At 34.7% G+C, this 18,931-nt stretch overlaps 1 protein-coding gene across 1 annotated transcript; it reads right to left on the bottom strand.

The window, feature by feature from the left end:
* Window positions 1–396: 396 nt before the first annotated feature.
* On the bottom strand, window positions 397–18,929 carry skic2 (SKI2 subunit of superkiller complex). Its single transcript, XM_039680982.2, has 29 exons — window positions 18,764–18,929; window positions 18,432–18,553; window positions 18,198–18,319; window positions 17,985–18,102; window positions 16,958–17,072; window positions 16,798–16,872; window positions 16,641–16,694; window positions 16,404–16,561; window positions 16,153–16,323; window positions 15,915–16,060; window positions 15,059–15,205; window positions 14,893–14,977; window positions 14,702–14,808; window positions 14,460–14,606; window positions 13,566–13,665; window positions 13,250–13,462; window positions 12,192–12,302; window positions 11,986–12,097; window positions 10,790–10,908; window positions 9,277–9,408; window positions 8,983–9,120; window positions 7,647–7,751; window positions 6,458–6,593; window positions 6,221–6,347; window positions 5,930–6,140; window positions 4,869–4,979; window positions 3,439–3,657; window positions 1,865–2,005; window positions 397–1,369 (listed from the first exon to the last, which is right to left on the bottom strand). Exons 1-29 carry the CDS (start codon window positions 18,774–18,776, stop codon window positions 1,169–1,171), a joined length of 3,756 nt encoding a protein of 1,251 aa, XP_039536916.2. The 5' UTR covers window positions 18,777–18,929; the 3' UTR covers window positions 397–1,168.
* Between the last annotated feature and the right edge of the window lie 2 nt (window positions 18,930–18,931).

The following is an 18,931-nucleotide window of genomic DNA, read 5'->3' as shown; positions in this document are numbered from 1 at the left end:
TTTTTGAATTTATTTACTTCAAAAAGTACCATATTTTCTATGTAAACTTTTTCTATGTAAATTAATTAAATTACTATGTAGTTTTATTTTAAAAAATTGTATTAACTACATTAAAATATCATTCCAATAAGTTCCTAGAACCATAACCTAAAGATGAAGTGACTTTGTTGTCACCTGGTGTGACCCAAATACAAGATTAAGGAGTTTTTGTTTCACCCACTTAACATAAAAATAAATCAAAACTATTTTGCCCACATTTGTCCAGAATACGGTTTTAGGGTTAAAGGAGATCCCATATTAATTTAAAATGGTTTTCTTTTACGTTTTCTGAAATTTAGCACTAGACCAACAAAAAACTGTTTTATTTGGTATGAAAACTTAAGCTATATTGATTGCTACAGTCACAATTGAGATTTATTTGTGAAATATTCATAATGGCTCTATCATAAACAGTTAATGTATTGAAAGCAGAAGAATACAGAAGTTGATGTAAAATTCTTGAGACATTTGAAATTAAAACAATTATCAAATATTGAGGATTTGGAGGACCAAATGTAAAAGTTTGAATGATTCATTGAAAAAACACATTGATCATATTATCTGAAAATTGATGTATAAATCTTAAATCCATAGAAATTTAAAGATATCTTAAATATCTATGGTGGTAACATCCCTGATTCATCTTAAAACTAATCATGAATTTTTGTTCTTTTCTTCTTCTTTTTTTAACAATATTAAATGATAAAAAAAAGTAGAGCATCAAAAATATAAAGTCCTGCATGACAAAAGTAAAATAAAAATAAAAATCAATAGCAAAAATGTACAGATAACGACACAAACCTAAAAGTAAACAGAGCAGTCATTTTTAAAATGATCACAAAGCAAGAGTTTCTAAAATATGGATGAAACCAGTGTTTCAGATACAGCTAATTTTATTGCTGTATAATCACTTACAGTTCATAACTGGTGTCAACCTCCATTTCATATTGAGATTTCAACTTTGGTCAGGAGTGACGAGTGTATCACTCCTTCACTCATACATGCACAGTCAACTCATTGTAAACATGCACTCAATAATTCAAGAACAGATTCTTAGGTCCATATTCTGTACACTCACTTTTACATCACACTCACCAACACACAAACACTTTCTGCCTCCTCCTGTCTCTCAGTGTGTGTAGAGTGAGGCAGTGAACACTATGTCTCTGCGTATGGCCAGTGAGGCTCTTTCCATCTTGCTGCCCAGGACGGAGTCGCCTACAATGCGAGCGGCCTGTCTCACTTCCTTCAGGACCTCGTCCAGCCTCTGGATACAGCGCACGATCGTCCCCTCCTGCACATCTGTCAGCGCGGCAATCTCAGCAAATGGCTAGCAAAAAAAAAAAAACACCATCCAAAACAGGCATAATCTTTGATCAGACTTTCATATCATTGCATTACATAGATCTACATGTTTGTACAAATTTGTTTTATAAGATAGATTACACTAAATTAACTAGTGTGTCTATGTAAATGTATGTGTGGGAGTAATTTTTTTTAAAATATATATATATATATGAAGAGTTCAGATGCAAAAGCCTCTAAATGCCATTTGAAATTTACTTCTTTAATGATGATTTTTATCAAACTTGTATATTTTATTTCATTAATTTCACTTAAATGGCAATGATATACAAGTTTGATAAAAATCATCATTAAAGAAGAAAATTTCAAATGGCATGTAGAGGCTTTTGCATCTGAACTCTTCATATATGTGTGTGTGTGTGTGTGTGTGTGTGTTCAAGTAAGTCATGTTACTTTGTGTGGGAGTAAAAATAAATAAATAAATGATCATTTCTTTATTTGTTTTAAGGTCAGTGCTCACCATGCCTCTTGCCCAGCAATACACAACCTCAGTCAGGCCAAACTTGAACTGGCCCACAAAGTCTTCAGCAGTTTGACCTATCCCACAATCCCTCTGCAGCTCACCAATACGTTGTGCTACACAGAGTACTTGATTGATGCCCTAGAGAGAATAAGAGAAAAATCATATACATTATATAAAATATTATATAATGTTTTATTACACACACTACCGTTTTTTTTTAACAGAAATTAACAGTTTCATTCAGCAAGGATGCATTAATTAAACCTATTAATTCATTGAAAGGCCTAAAATGTGTATATTATTCATAGTGAGATGTCTCAGTATAGCACTGCGCCGGTCTGTTTTGTCCTGTGCTCCACTCTTGTCTCCATCTGCTGTCTAAGTGCTTACACAACTAGAACAAGGCAGGCAATGTAGTCATGCAGTCAAAGTGTGGCTACATTACCTGTACGCCCTCACCTCACAGTGTTTCAACAGCAAGAGCATTTTCAAGCCACTGTGAACTATAAAACTCTTGTGTGCTTTTCAGTCTAGTGTCATGACTTATTCACTGTCTCTTTAAAGCAATTCCATGTTTCTGGGCCGTTCGACAACACACACCGGCACATTGATCTGTGACTGCATCCTTTGCTAAAGGCATAAAGCAAAGAGGCCAGGCCGCATCCATTACATTCTTATGCATAATTCTTGGATGTTGAGCTCACAGAGCTGTACAAATTTACACCCATCCATAAACATGATGACAAGCGTATCTGATGCCTTATATTCTAATGGCTGTGGGCTCAAATGAAATGCTTGAAGCGTTTTAGATGAGCATAATGAATTAGGTTACTTGTGTGATTCATACAATTTCCTCAACTTGGCTTGAAGAAATATTAAATGTTACATTGGCTTTAAAGTGCCCCTATTATGCTTTTCAGATATTACATTTCATGTAGAATGTGATAACGCTGTTTGCGAATGTTAAAGTTTCAAAAGATCAAAGTGGACAATTATAATTTTGTCTCCTAAAAGAAAGAAATGATTCTGAATTACCTGAAACAAGTCGTAAATAATTCTTGTCTTACTTCCAACACAAACCTAAGTAGGTTTTCAGCTAATTAGCATAATGCCAGCCAGCCTATGGTCTTCATTAGCTGCATGCAAAGTGCGAACAATGTCTACTTTGACCCGCCTTTGAACACTTTAGTTGTAGTTGAGGCCTGCAAAAGGTTGGTTTGCATTGATGATGCTATAATTACTGTTCACATCTCTGTATAAAAGTGCTAAGGAAGCCTCTAGAAGTGAAAATCATATATGATAATGGGGATTCATTTCTAACACTTGCTGTAAGTGTAACCAATCACAAAAGACTGGTCTATCTGACCAATCAGAGCAGAGTAGGATCTCAGACTGAATAATAGTTTTAGAATATTTTTTTTATCCTTTAAAATAGCATAATAATGCTATGATTTTTTAGATTAAATTTTAGCATGTTTATTTTACAGTCCTGGGATCAAAATGTGAACTATTTCCAGGTTTTGACCATCTTGACCACCGTGGGCATGCGATTGAGCAGAGAACTGCATTACCTCCTGTAGCGTGTTGGTGATGTGCGGTTCTATCTGGGTGTTCTGTGTGAAGATGAGGCAGGACAGCAGGGCGGCGCTCTCCTCAGGTGCGAGAGGACTCAGAGTGTTCTCAAACAGGAGTTCAGTCAGTAAGAGCTCATGACTGCTGATCTGACACGCCACACGTCCCTTCAGCTGAACCGCCCCAGTGCTGTCCACATACTGCAGAGCTTCCAGCACCTGGGGATACAGTGTTATACTGTTTCAATTATCAGGTTTAATGTTGTTATTTAACACAATAAACCAGGTGAACAGAGAATAGCACCAAATATCAATGACTATCAATATTGGCCATTATTAATGTTTTAAATGATCAATTCTAGTCTGATTAAGAGAACTGGATGCAAATGATATTAGATTTTTATTTATTTATAATTAATAAATAAAACACATTTCTGTCCTAGGTTTTAAAAGTTATTTTTTTTTAATTGTACATATAATAAGGGTATATAAATAAGGTATATAAAAATGCCAGATTTAACTTGAAAGGGATAGTTCACCCAAAAATGAAAATACGGTCATTTACTTAATCACTCTCTTGTCGTTCTAAAGCTGCAAGACTTTCTTTCATATTCAAAACATATTATTAATGAAACCTGAGAGATTTCTGTCCCTCCATTGAAAGCAAATCCCATCAAAACGTTGATGCTTCAAAAAAAAAAAAAAACAATAAAGAGAACGTAAAAGTAATCCATAAGGCTCCTGAAGAGACATGATCATTTTATATGATGAACAGATTTAATACAGGTTTAACGCAAAACTTTTCACTAGCCCTGCCACAAAATGAGTAATAAATAATTCAAACAATTATTATTGTTTTCATTATTTTTGACCCATTTAACCTTATATTCTGATTAATGAGTCAAACTTTTACAGTTACCGGTACAATTTTACAAATCTCATGTCCAATTTCAATACCAAAGCAAAACTACCTAGCAAAACCGACCTATCAAAACTAGCCAAACTGAAAAATAAACTTAGTTAATGACAAGTAAACAGTCAGGAAAAAAAAAAAAAAACCTACAAGCAATAGCACAAAAATTTCAAATGTAAGAAGATGCGAAAGATAACCAACACAATTCAGCATTTACACGCCGTCTGAGAGGCATAAAATTCCTTCTCTGTCCCAAGTGTCTTTCACATTGGCCCTGTGGGCAACAGTCCTTATTGTTGAGCCATGTGCATAGCGCACCACATGTAAATAAAAGCCTAACTTAAATAAGTAATAGATGACAGAATTAAAATTGTGTGAACTAGCAGTACCTTTAAGCTTTAAGATGCTAATTAATAGACTTTTCATAGCTTTTTTTTATTAGTGAAACATGTCTGTTGTCTATGAAACCCTTGAAAGAATGAATTACTTTGATAATGAAATCTATCTGTGCACTGACCTTGATTCTCTGATGGTACTCAGGCAACAGTGTCAGGGACTGATCAGACACCAGGAACAGAAGCTGATCAAGCTCTTCCTGTACACTCATCCTCTCCTGTACACGCGCAAACTGAGCAAGATATTCACACAGAGAGAGAATATGAAAACTACTCCATCAGCAGCACACTGCAGAAGGTCTTCTGGAAGTGATTACTAAGAGCTAATGAGACACATCCTTATTCCGCCCCACCAGTCACACTCAATAAATGAGTCTGTGCACTTGGGAGGGTTGCTGTGCCAAATTACTAAATGAAGAGTTCAGATGCAAAAGCCTCTAAATGCCATTTGAAATTTTCTTCTTGAATGATGATTTTTATCAAACTTGTATATTTAAGTTCAGTGATTTCACTTAAATAACAATTAATAGGTAATTATCATTGCCATTTAAGTGAAATCACTAAAATTTGATAAAAATCATCATTAAAGAAGAAAATTTCAAATGGCATTTAGAGGCTTTTGCATCTGAACTCTTCAAATATGGATGGGAAAATACAGGACACATTTGGATTAATAAATGACATTTTTGCTTGTGTCTGCACAGTGGATTTTGACCTAAAACAGCAGGAAAAAACACTACCCAACAAAGGTTTGGGGTCTGTAAGATTTTCTTATGTTTTTGATTTTTTTAATAAGTCTCTTATGCTCACCAAAGCTGCATTTATTTGATCGAAAAAATACAGTAAGAAATATTGTGAAATATTGCAATTTAAAAGAACTGTTTTCCGTCTGAATATTTAAATATGCAGTTTCTTTCAGCATCATTACTCCAGTCTTCAGTGTCACACGATCCTTCAAAAATCATTCTGAAACAAGAAACATTTCTTAATACTATCGATGTTGAAAACAGTTGTGCTGCTTAATATTTTTATGAAAACCCTGAAATTTAACCGAAACAGCCTTTATTTGAAATGGAAACATTTTGTAACATCAATTTGCTTTAATTTCATTCAAAAGAAGAAAAAAATCTTAGTTGACCCCAAACATTGGACAGTAGTGTATGAGTATGATAAACAGACAGACCTGTTCAGTGAAAGTGGGCGAGTGGATACAGTGGAAGTCCTTTAGACAGTCATGCAACACTCGTTGCCTCATCACTCCCTCCACCACATCTACACCCTTCAGGTGCAGGTCATTCACGGGGTCAAAGGTCGTAACGCCCCTGGGATTGGCCTCGGCCAATCGCAAGAGCTCTTGAGTTGCCGTGGAAATAGCCTGACCTGGTGGATCAAGTCTAGGAAGGGAATTTTCATTTATTCAAAGCCACAGTTCAACAAATGCAAATTCGCTCACAGATATGAGCCAGATACACACCTGAAGCGTGGCTGCTGTCTTTTATTGTAGTTGTCGATGATTCTCTCTGGAATGACTTTGAGGGTTTTGGTTGTGATGGCAGAGATGTCCTGCAACTTCAGTTTCTGCACCGTATGACTGCAGGGTCCTACACACAGATACACTGTATTAAACTTTTACAACAAAAGATGTTGAAAAAGTAGGTGTGGTGTTCATGACGACTTACTGTGAGTGTGATGCATACATGTGTCTGCTTACCCTCTGGAATAAACAGTGCAGTGCTGTAGATGGGAAGTGAGACTTTATTAGACTGATCATCACCCGCCGACTCCTCATTTCCCTTCTCGCAGATAATGAGAGCAGTGAATGTACGATTTACTGCATCACTGGACACCTATGGGAGGAGATGCAAGGAAAGTGGAGAGAAAGAGAGAGGACAAAAATAGGGGAGAGTGAGGTGAGATGTGCAACTTTTGACTTTGTCCTCTCGAAAATACACTACTGTAAGGTTTTTTTTACTTTAAAGAAATTAATGATTTTATTCAGCAAGGATGCATTCAATTACTGACAGCAAATACATGTATAATGTAACAAAAGATTTCCGCTGTTCTTTTAAACATTCAATTCATCAACGAATCCTAGAAAATAATAATCACGACTTAAGCAGAACAACTGTTTCTACTGCATTTTAAGCCTTTATATTAATATACACATATTCTAACAGAGGAGATTGGAACAGCCCCTACTCTGTGTCTTTGTTAAAAAGTAAAACCTACCCGTTTTCTTTAGTATACTGATCTCTTCACTAAGGTTAGTTCTACTATTTTATATTTTAGTCTTTGGCCAGCTGTTGTAAATGTGCTATACAAATAATGTGAGCTTGACCTTGATACTCAATATTAATTAGTTGCTTTTTAGCATGCATGTTACTAGCATACTGGCTGTTTATTTGTACGTATAAAGCACATATTAATGCCTTATTCTGTTTGACCCTATTATACAACTAACATACCATTAACAGAGTCTTCCTTCAATAAACTCCTAATTACTGCTTATTGATAATAAGTAAAGCAGTTATTGTACATGAATATAAGATCTTAATATGCTTTGCTCAGTATGGGCCTTAGAAGGCATTAGTACCACAAGAATAGTCATTCTCCCTTAATAACATTTAATACTTAATCTCTGCTAATAAGTACTAATAAACAGCCAAAATGCTAGTGTTATGCTCGCTAATAAGCAACTAGTGAATATGTGTAACATATTCTATAGTGAACATGTGTAACTTATTATATAGTGTTACTAAAAAATCGTACCCATCGCAAACTTTTGTGGCTCATCTTACCCCACTCACCCCTACTGAATATGTGAAAGTGCCAATGGCCATTGCTGCAGATATGCGTTTATGTTGTTTAAAGTACAAAGTGTTCATTATGCAATCACACACCTGTAGAATGACTCCCAGGGCATTATGATGCTGGCTGTTGTTCACCATCACCACCCTTCCCACAGACAGGGCTTTGAGTCCATTTACTGACTCCAGCACAGCTCGCTGCCACACACACACACACACACACACACACACACACACACACACACACACACACACACACACACACGCACAGAACGATATGAGTTTGCAGTCAGTTATGTGTATATTACAAACTGAAAAATGATTTGACAAGACATAAATGGTGAAAACTAACTAATTGTTGCCAAACAGTGATGGATAAATTCTGACTACTTCTGCTGAGAACTGGTACGGGGAAACTAATCATATTTGCCATAAAAAAATAAAATAAATACAAATCAAATGCAATAATTCACTAAATAAATAAAATATGTTATAAATGCAACAAATTAATAAAAATTATATACTACATGATATATAACAATATTTGAACAAACAATAATTATTATATGAATACATTTTAAATAGTATATAGAAATAATAATTTGTCAACATTAAAAACAAATTTGGATAATAGTTGTAAATCTTTCTTGACTGAAGTGGTCTGTTGGTCCTGAAAGCACTTGATTGGTCTGACTGCGCTAAATAAAAAAATTAAAATAAATAAAAATAAAAAAATGATATATATATATATATATATATATATATATATATATATATATATATATATATATATTAGGGCTGTCAAACGATTAATCGCGATTAATCGTATCCAAAATAAAAGTTTGTGTTGACATAATATATATGGGTGCACTGTGTTTAATTATTTTATATATATATATACATATAAATATACACACATGCTTGTATATATTTAAGAAATATTTTCATGTATATAGATTTAAATATAATATATATAAACATTTTATATATAAATAATATTTTCTTCTTAAATACACATGCTTGTGTGTGTATTTATATATATACAAAATAATTATACACAGTGCACCCACATATATATTATGTCAACACAAACGTTTATTTTGGATGCGATTAATAGCGATTAATTCTAAACCTTCTATAATAATTAATAAATTCAATAAACCTAATACACCACATTTTTATGGCGGCTACAGTGTTTTTAATTTTTGCGTTTAAAAAATAAAATAAAATGTAAACAATCTACATTTTATAATCTAATCATTTTATTTCAATCATGTAATATACATTTAAATCATATAAGCTTAATTTAACATTATAACATCATAAATTCACCGAAATGCTGTGAATCCAATATCTGAGTGAGTGCAGCTCTGTGATAGATAGTGTGGTAAACAAGTACACTAGTACGTGTGTATGTGTGTGTGTGTACCTGCAGGGTCTCTGTGGTGATGCGCAGCTCTGTGATGGTGTGGTAATATGACAGTAAATCAGATAACTGTCCTTCTGTGTCCAGCGGAGGGAGAGAGGAGAGCGTGTTTCTCAGCTCAGTTATTCTCTTCTCATGAGTCTGAGAAACACAAAGACAGAAATGATTTGGCTAAAAGAAACATTTCATCACATACTTCATATTTCAGCTTTTTTGTAAAATTGAATTACTGGGGCATGCAAACCCCACAGACATTTCATCGCCACCCAGGGGCTGGTGGGAAATGAGGTCGATTACCTGTGTGTCCCTGTGGTTCTCAGAAAAGCTCCTCCTCATCATGTCGGTAACCCTAAGGGCCTCCACACGCAGCAGATTTAGGATCATTGTGTAGGTCAGTCTGAACTGAGACTGCAGCACTGTCGGTTTCCCCTGGAACAGGGAAATAGCATACATTATTGCCATCTCTCTGTGCTCTTGAATATTGAACTAATCATCCATTAGCTTTGATTAACTCATCGACTGCCGATATTTTAGATATTTTTAAAGGATATGTCATACCAACAAATAAACTTCAAAATATGACAAATAATAGGAACAATGTAAGGGTGTGCACACATCGTGCCTCTTTGGAAATGGAGTTGACATTCTCAGAGGAGGTCCAATCACCAGCGGCTCTTGACAACACACATATTACTGGCCCATCTGAGAGAACCTGCACTGACACTGACACTCATCCTGCAGAGACTGGGTCAAACTCATTTTGGTTTCTTGTTTTATTAACTGGTTTATTTATTTGCTAAACCAACTAGATCATAACATTTTCAGAAGATCTGAAAAAGCTCATGGCCATAATGCTAGGATGATGTTGTTGATTGAGGATATTGATATTTGGCTTAGTATTTTAATCTTGTTACTAAGTTATTGCTAGGTACTTTCTTACTCATCCAATTCCAAAGTGGCCAGGTCTTTACGATATTCGTTTCTAGATATGGTTCACTTGCATCAATGTAAGTTTATGGGTTGTTACTTACAGTGTTGTTACTGTTAACTGAAAACTAATACTAAAACTACTAAAAGTCATTTTTGGTACTTGAAATAAAGCTGCAATAAAAATAACAATGTCGAAACAAAACAAAAAACAAAAAAGAACAAGATAAAACTAAATAAATTAAAGTCGCCTTGGCAACTTAAAAAGTTTAAGTACTAAATTTGAAATAAAAATGTATTAAAGCTAAAGAAAGACAGAAGCACATAAAAGAACAAAAACTAAAATTTAAATGAAAACTGAAAATAAACAAATAAAAGTGAATTCAAAATGATAAATACTACAATATTATATTATAATATTTATACTATAGGACTATAACAAAATCACACTGGTTCATAACTTAAAGTATTAAAAAAACACTAAAAATCAGCTCTGAAGTCTGTGGGTGCCATGTGGAGAGCAAAATGACAACAGTACTAGTGTTCACTAGTGAGTTTTGTGCTGGAATGACAGTGTATTGAGTCAATAAACCAGGTTCAGGGGTTAATAGACTGAACAGCAGTGATTGGACACAAAGAGTTTAAACAGCTCCAGCAGAATGGACACTCAAATGAAGAAGAGCTCATTCATTCACACTCGATCCACAAGAGGATGACAAAAGTGCACTCACAGGCTGCATAACTCTAAAAAAAGACCCAGGACATTTGTATTTGGCTCTATATTGAACAATCAGACTGTGTTTCACAAAGAGGAGCTGGGATATCATAGAAAAATCTAGTGGAAATTGTGTGTGTGTGTTTGTGTGCAGAGTGCAGTACTGACAAGCATCATGGCGTGGAGGTCACCCATTTCATGAACTCCAGCCTTACAGAGAATGATGACCGTCCCTGTAGCATCCAAACCTCTTCTGCCAGCACGACCTGCCATCTGAATATACTCACCTACACACACACACACACATTTATATAGATCAACTGGAACCGGTATATTTTTTGCCATTGTGACAATATTTCTATGACAATTAAAATAATCATAAATTTAGTACAAAAAACACATGCGACCTCTGACATATATTGCAATTGTAAGTCGCTTTGGATAAAAACGTCAGCTAAATGAATAAATGTAAATGTAAATATATATTAGAATAATTTCTGAAGGATCATGTGACACTGAAGACTGGAATAATGGCTACTACTAAAATTCAGCTTTGTCATCACAAGAATATATTATATTTTTACAATACATTAAAATAGAAAACTAATATTTCACAAGATTACTGATCAAATAAGTACAGTGTATATGCAGCCTTAGTGAGCATTTGACCCTTGTTTAAAAAAGTTATGAAGAAATCTTACTGATGCAAAACTTTTGAACGGTAGTGAATCTTTCACAATTAAATAATACATCTTCATTTTTTGCATTATATTAATGAGAATTTGTATTAAATAAATTTGTTTAATTATATTTTAATGAAAGAAAATGAAGCTTTTTTCTTTTGATTTTGGGTTGAAATATGACCCAGACATATGACCCATAACATTTCCCCAAATATTTCAAGAATATTTTCACAAACAGAACCATGTACTCTCAAATGTGTGCTTTGACTTTAAAAGAGGCCATCTCTCTATCTCTCTCTCATCCCTTTTTTATACACACTATTATTAGAAAAGATTTGAACAAACTCAAGCATCTCTCACACACACACATCAAAGGCCTCCAGCTGTGTTTCCCTAGACTCACTGCAGTCCAGTCACATCTGCACAACCTCGGCATAATTAATCTGCTCGTTCATTTAGAGATGGCTAACTCATCAAACACCTGGCCATGGCAGCGCCTGTAGAGTCTCTGCCAACAAGTATCTGACATCTTTTTATAATGTCTATTATTATGATAATACAAAATAATTATAATTTTAAATTAGAATAACTGCAACAGGCATGCCAAGGTGATGCAAAGTGAGGGTATATAACGACAGGCACATCATTGATTATAAGGCAGTAAAGGAGATGTGTTTTTACCGGGTAGCAGGTTTCTGAAACCTGTGCCGTCGTGTTTGCGGATGCTGTCGAACACAACGGTTCTGGCGGGCATGTTCACACCCATGGCAAACGTCTCTGTAGCAAACAGCACCTAAGGAGTGGACAGCTGCAAGTCACCGACTCTCTCCATAATCTGATTTCTTTAATCAAATAAAGCTTGTATTAAACAAGTCCATAAGACAAACCTTGACTAAACCTTTGGAGAAGAGCATCTCAATAACCTCTTTCAGGATTGGCAGAATGCCGCTGTGGTGAACACCAATTCCTCTCTTTAGCAAATCACGCATCAACAGGATCTGTGATGACAAAATTACACTGATATACACCGTAACTATATTTAAATCACTTTGAAGGTTTCATTATACACATAAGTATCATAGTGGATGTTGAAAAGACCAAATACATCTACCTAGTTATTATTAATAACGGCATCACTCTTTTTTTATTCACCAAGAATTTTGTAAAACAGGATAATGCATATTTTTCAAATAAATTTGAAAAAAAATATAATATATTTATATTATAAATTTATAATATAATATTTATTATATTATAAATATAATAAATATTATATATAATATTTTATATTATAATAGGCCCATTATAATATTTATTTTTATATTATGTAGCGGTCCACCATCTGGAAAAGGTGGCTAATGATCGATGTAATGCTGATTTAAACAAAAAGAAATGCTGAAATTGAATTGACTCTTAAAGGAGAACTCCGGCGCAAAATGAACCTTTGGTCTAATAAAACTGGTACTTAGTCAAGCGTTCTCTGAGATTAGTTTTCATGATAATCGAATGTAAAGAGCTTTATCTCTAAAAACTGTTTAGCGTATAACGCTAGTAATGGGGGCATTTATTAAGTAAAAAAGAAATCGCTAGTTTATACCACTAACAAGGCTCAAAATAGCCCCACACTAACACAGTAACATAATGAGGGCCCATACACGCAAAGTGAAGCATTGAGACGTTTGTAAGTGTACAGAGCAGAGTTTAATAAGAAGATACTTTATAAAGACAGTTCACTTCGCGTATACAGACAGGAGCCATCTTTGGAAAAAAAACAGTCTCGATATTATAAAATATCTTTATATTATTAAACGGTCTGTACACACCGTTTTGCATGTATGGACCCTTAGCATTACATTGATCATTAGCCACCTTGTTTTCCAGATATCTGCATTATCCAATGGAAAACTCTTGGTGGACCGCTACTCTGGCCCCAAATCTCATGTACCTGCGGTAACTGCCGATCAGCTCCTCTCAGCCTCGTCAGGCTCTTCTGGAGGAACGAGTGTATCTCGCTCTTCTCTATGGAGCTGGTGAGGTCCAGAGAGGTCAAAGAGCGGGCGTTTTCATCACAGCGTGTCCGAGAGAATGTGAACGCCACAACTGGAGTCTGCTGCCTCTGAGACAGATAGTTCAGCAGCGTCTGCCACACTGATCGATCCTGACGGAGTAATGGGAGGATGCAGAAAACATAATAAAAAACCTGTTTCGGGAAATAGAGCTCATTGATTTAAAAGGACATGACGAAAGGTACAGACACTGACCTGACTGGCTGTGGTGTTGTGCTGTGATACGTTCTTTGAGCCAAAAGACTGCGCATGTTTACTTGTGCGTTCCTTCTTGGCGTCCACTGCGGCATAGTAGCTGAAAAATAAAACATTGTTTCAATTGAAATGAATTCACAGGAGCCCATAATTTCACTTTCTTCAAAAATCCATCTGAAATGATAGTCTAAAAACATTTCTTGAGATAAAAACAATCATCATTTAGAATTATACACCATATTCAACACTTTTTCTATATTTCTATACTTTTTAATAAATACATTTGAGTTGAGTTATATTAATTACAGATTAAGATTAAGCTAAAAATAGTCCATTGCAATGTAGAAGTCATAAGTGAACATTGAAAACACATTACAATATTAATTGATTTATTATTATTATTATTATTATTAATAATAATCTGAAATCGAAGTTTACGCTCTCTAATTTTAAGTTATCTTTAATTTATTAATTTGAATTTATAACCTCTGCATATCTGCACAGTTTACAGTCTTTTTAATAAGGGCAGGCCAAGTTAATAAACAACTGAATATTGGTATTTTTGAAGTAATCATTTTCAATAAATGATCTGGGTAGACTGGGAAAGATGCTTTATGTAGTGAAAATTTAAAATTTCCAATTTCCAATCAATGCAAATGATTTTACTTTCTAAAGAAATCTGAAAGTGTATCACGGTTTCTGCAAAGATATTAGGCAACACTGCCACCACAACTGTTTTCAACACTGATAATAATGAAAAAAGGTATTTGAGTAGGGAATCAACATATTAGAATAATTTCTAGAAGGATAATGTGACACTGAAGACTGGTGGCTCTTGAAAAGTCATTTTAAAGAAATAAACACTATTAAAATAAAGAATGTACAGGAATGTACCCTTTTGTGAGGAAGTTTCCAGATGGATCCAGCAACAGGAAGAGCTCTTTCTGAGTCTTGGTGCTGTTGCCGGTGTAGAGATAGTGCTCTAGAGGAACAGGCCTCTTAATTGTGCTGATCACATAGATGTGCCGTTTCTTGATTCGCCTGAGGAAAGAGAAAGCACACTAAAACTATATGATCTATACAATTTTAAAAGCAGGATTAAATTCAGTTTCATGGCTTTGAGAACACAAACACACCCGATCCATTCACTGAACTCCACTGAGTTAGGCACCGTGGCACTCAGCAGGATGATGCTAACATGTTCTGGCAACATGATGAGCACTTCCTCCCACACCACTCCTCTCTGAGAAACAACAACAGCATATGAGATCTGAATGCAGTAAAGAGAAAAGCAGAACTGAACTAGCATTTTTGGTGAATTCATCACCTCTGCATCATTGATATAGTGAACCTCATCAAAAATGACCCATTCCAGATCTCGAATGACCTCTGACCCGTTATAGAGCATAGATCTGTTAGGACAAAGATAGTAAAAAATTATTTCACATGACAAACTAAGTAGCTGACATGAAGGCTTTCTATTGGATAATCACCTCAAAATCTCAGTGGTCATGATGAGACAAGAGGCTTCAGGATTCAGCTGGACATCTCCAGTCAAAAGTCCCACGTCACCGAACGTGTTCTTGAAGTCCCGGAACTTCTGATTGGACAAGGCCTTAATGGGGGATGTGTAAATGGTCCTGTCAGGAGGAACAGTCATATTAGTGTGGACCATAAATATAATGTCATAGAAAGGCAAGTTTAGATGTAGCACATTTCATACACAAAGGGGGAATTCAAAAAAAGCTTTATATCAACATGATTAAACAAATTATCACAATTGAAAATAAATGAAAATTGATTTTTCAAAAGTTTGTGGGTAGTTAAAAAAAAAAAATGAAATTAATACTTTTATTAAGCAAGGATTCAGTTAAGTGATCAAACGTGACTGCAAAAGACTTTATAAAATTTACATTTTAAACTAAAAATGTATTTTGTTTCAAAAGATTTCTATTTCAAACAAATGCTGTTCTTTTGAACTTTCCATTCATCAAAGAATGAGGTTTTCACAAAAATATTTAACAGCAGATTTCAACATAGATAATAAAAAGAAATGATCAGCAAATCAGAATGATTTCTAAAAGCTGCTGGAAATTCAGCTTTGCCATCACATTAATATATTACATTTAAAAATAAATTAAAAAATAATTATTTCTATTTTAAATGGTAGTAGTATTTCATAATATTTTTGTAATATTTTTTCATAATATTTTCAATGTATTGTCAAATCAAATAAATGCAGTCTTGTTCAGCATAAGAAAATTCTTTAAAAAAAAAAACATAAAAAGGAAAGAATAGAAAGATAAAATGATGCAATCAGTCAGTAGACATTGGGTCTCACATACACACCTGGTCATGTGTTTCTGGGAAAGTGCAATTGCGTATTCAGCCACAACGGTCTTGCCAGCTGAGGTGTGGGCCGCAACAAAGACAGAGTCATGAGCTTCGAGTCGGAGAATAGCCTGCTTCTGAAACACGTCCAGCTCAAAGGGATACTGAGATGGGGAGGAATTGAGAAAAACACAACCTTATAAACAAACTATTTAAGTCAAAACTTAAAAATGATGTGCAAATACTGAGTTCTGACCTTGAAGGCTGGATTAGGGATACGTTTGTAGAAGTCGTCACAGGGTGAGGTGATATCCACAGGGATGGCCCATTTTTTATTGTCTCCCTTGTCTTCCTCCTGAGGTTTCTTCTTTTGTTCAGTCAGACTTACAGTGTTCGCTGGAGGCTGAGAAGGAGTGTTGCTCGAATCCTGAGGAGAACATATCTTGAAAATGACTAAAACACAACCATGTTGGGCTCTTAAAAATCCTTTCTCAAAGTTATACACACTTTGATTCCCAGGTCCTCCAGGCTGTTAGTTCTGGGAAGTTTAACAGTCTCCTCTTTTTGTGACGCTCCTTCTTTCTCCTCTGGCAGAGCGTCAAGAACATCATCAAATGTCGACAGGAGTGACAGCAGGTTCACCTCACTCTTCATGGTTCTGGCTTCTAAAGAGCACAGTTTTTGATTTAAATGCACAACCTAAAGTGGGATGATGACATGAGGAGTACAATAATAAAAACAGACCTTTGTCACTGAAGTCCATACCAGCCTTCAGCCCAGGAGGAACCGTCAACAAATCTAAGACAAGAAACAAATGGTCACAATTTATTTTTCTGTCTCTTTCACACTCTCAAATGATTGTGCACTGAAAAAAAAACAAAAAAAAAAACAGATCACCAACCTTTTTCAAAGTCAATGTCTTCTTCCAGCTCGGACTTTTTCTTAATCTGCTCTAACGTTAGTTCCTCCATTCCGCCTGTAAATGGGACAGCAGAGTTGTCTTAAAAAACTGGATCTTTATCTTTATTATGAGACATTTATTTAAATATGAACCCCCGCACCTGGCAGAAAAGGATAGTTTGTGTTACTCCCTCTCAGGCTCTCTGACGGAGGTCCGGGCTGTCTTTGTAATGAGAGAGAATTTTTTGCAGACAACCCCGTGTCCTCTAATAACACCTGACATAATGAAAAAACAACAATTATAATACAATATGAAACGTTGCAAAAACCTTTTTTGTGATTTCAGACAAACAGCAAAAATAATGATTGCTTTACATTGACAGCTTTCCATTGTCTGGGCTATAGACAAATAGCCCTGCCTCAAACTGACACCCCTGGTTGACTGAGAAGATGCCATGTTGGGACATTCGAATAAACAAAGTATTATTTTAATGAAATAAGAATTTCTTTGCAAAATCAACCTAGTGTTATTTAATTATGATTATTTATTTATTATTCTGTTCAATTATAATTGTATACATTTAGTTTTACTTTAAGTTTTAGTAATTTTGTTGGGTGCTGCTTTTGTGTTTTATAATAGTTTTTTGTATTTGTATTAAAAAAAAAATTAATTAGCTTAACAATAAAGTTCTATTTGATACCATTAATTAACCACATTAATGAACATGGACTAATAAATAAAACACTTCTAAACCATGTATTAATCTTCATTTCAATATTTACTTATACATTATTAAAATACAAAAAAATATATATATATATCTGTTCATATTATTTAATGGACCCGAGTTCTGTTTTTTTTTATTAACAAACATTAATGAAAACTGTAACAAACGTTTTGCTCAATGTTCATTAATATAAGATAAAGAATTATTAAACTAATATTAAGTAACAAGACTTAATTGTAAAGTGTTACTATTTTATATTTTCAGTTTTAGTAATTTTACAACTACATTACTCATTTTTTAAGTTTTATGTTACTAAGTTTTACTTATTTTATTTCAGCTTTATTTCAATTAACTTAAATTATTTTTCTATAGTTTTAATAACCAATAACAAACTATCTTTTAATATAATAAGCTGGAATAGGAAAATAAACTCAATGTAATAGATGTTTTCCTGTGTTACCTCAGTGAAATCCAGCAGCATACCGGTGGTGGGATCTCTGACCACAGACAGGCCAGAGTGCAGTGGAGACAGGGAGCAGTGCAGGAGAGAGTCCACGTCTTTGTCCCTCTTACTTATCCTACAGGACACATTTGTAATAGAAAAAACTAATTAAAGATATGAAATACATTTACAAAGACAAGGGATATCTTTTGAATACGTCACATCACATACTTAAGGAACTTGTGGAAGGCATCATCTACATCATGTACTGGGAGCCAAGCAGGATCTCGCAGAAAACGCTTTTCAACCTCTGTTTTTAAGTCCAGACAAGTAGGAGGAAGCCCATGAGGGAGCTGGAAAATATTACAGAATGTAAAAGAGAATTAATACAAAAAGTGTTACTTAAATATTAGCTCACACACACATTAATACTGTTATTATTTTAGTATTAATAAAAAGACTAACAGTGCTGTGTGGAGGCAAGGGTTTGTTTTTGGGCAGTGGGTGTGTGATGAGCTCAAATCTCCCAGAGCAGCCCATCTCAAGCAGAGACAGGGGCAAATCATTAGGACCAACTGGGGGCAAAACTACAGACAGAAGAAAACAGCAGTTCATCAGAGGCAAAAGCAAAGACTACAATCTAGGGCCATTACTGTCAGATGTAGTTTACAATGTAAATGAGCGACTTATGACACAATGCAGGTAAATACTGAGCTGGCTGCTGGTGATATTATTATACTACGACAGGAAATCACGCAGAATTACAAATAAAAACAGTACTGTTATATATTCCATACCTATTTTGTCCATGTTACCCTGCAGGTCCTCAGTAAAGTTTCAGTCCTGCAGGAAGCTGCGCACAACTGAAGGGACGGAAGTTTTTTTTTTAAATTAATATTATTTCTATTTAGAACTTTTCAATATAATGGTCTATGTGCGTGATATAAAATAAATGAACGTTTTTA

This window comes from Pimephales promelas, chromosome 18 (genome assembly GCF_988280905.1).
Source record: "Pimephales promelas chromosome 18, fPimPro1.hap1.1, whole genome shotgun sequence".
Lineage (NCBI taxonomy): Eukaryota > Metazoa > Chordata > Actinopteri > Cypriniformes > Leuciscidae > Pimephales > Pimephales promelas.
Note: the sequence above shows the minus strand (reverse complement) of the source record. Positions and strands in the feature narration are given on the sequence as shown.

Coding starts and splice junctions, on each gene's coding strand:
- skic2 (XM_039680982.2), bottom strand. Junction 18,103..18,197: donor GCCTTCCACAAGTTCCTTAA/GTATGTGATGTG, acceptor TGTGTCCTGTAG/GATAAGTAAGAGGGACAAAG. Junction 16,061..16,152: donor TCCCTAATCCAGCCTTCAAG/GTCAGAACTCAG, acceptor TCCCCATCTCAG/TATCCCTTTGAGCTGGACGT.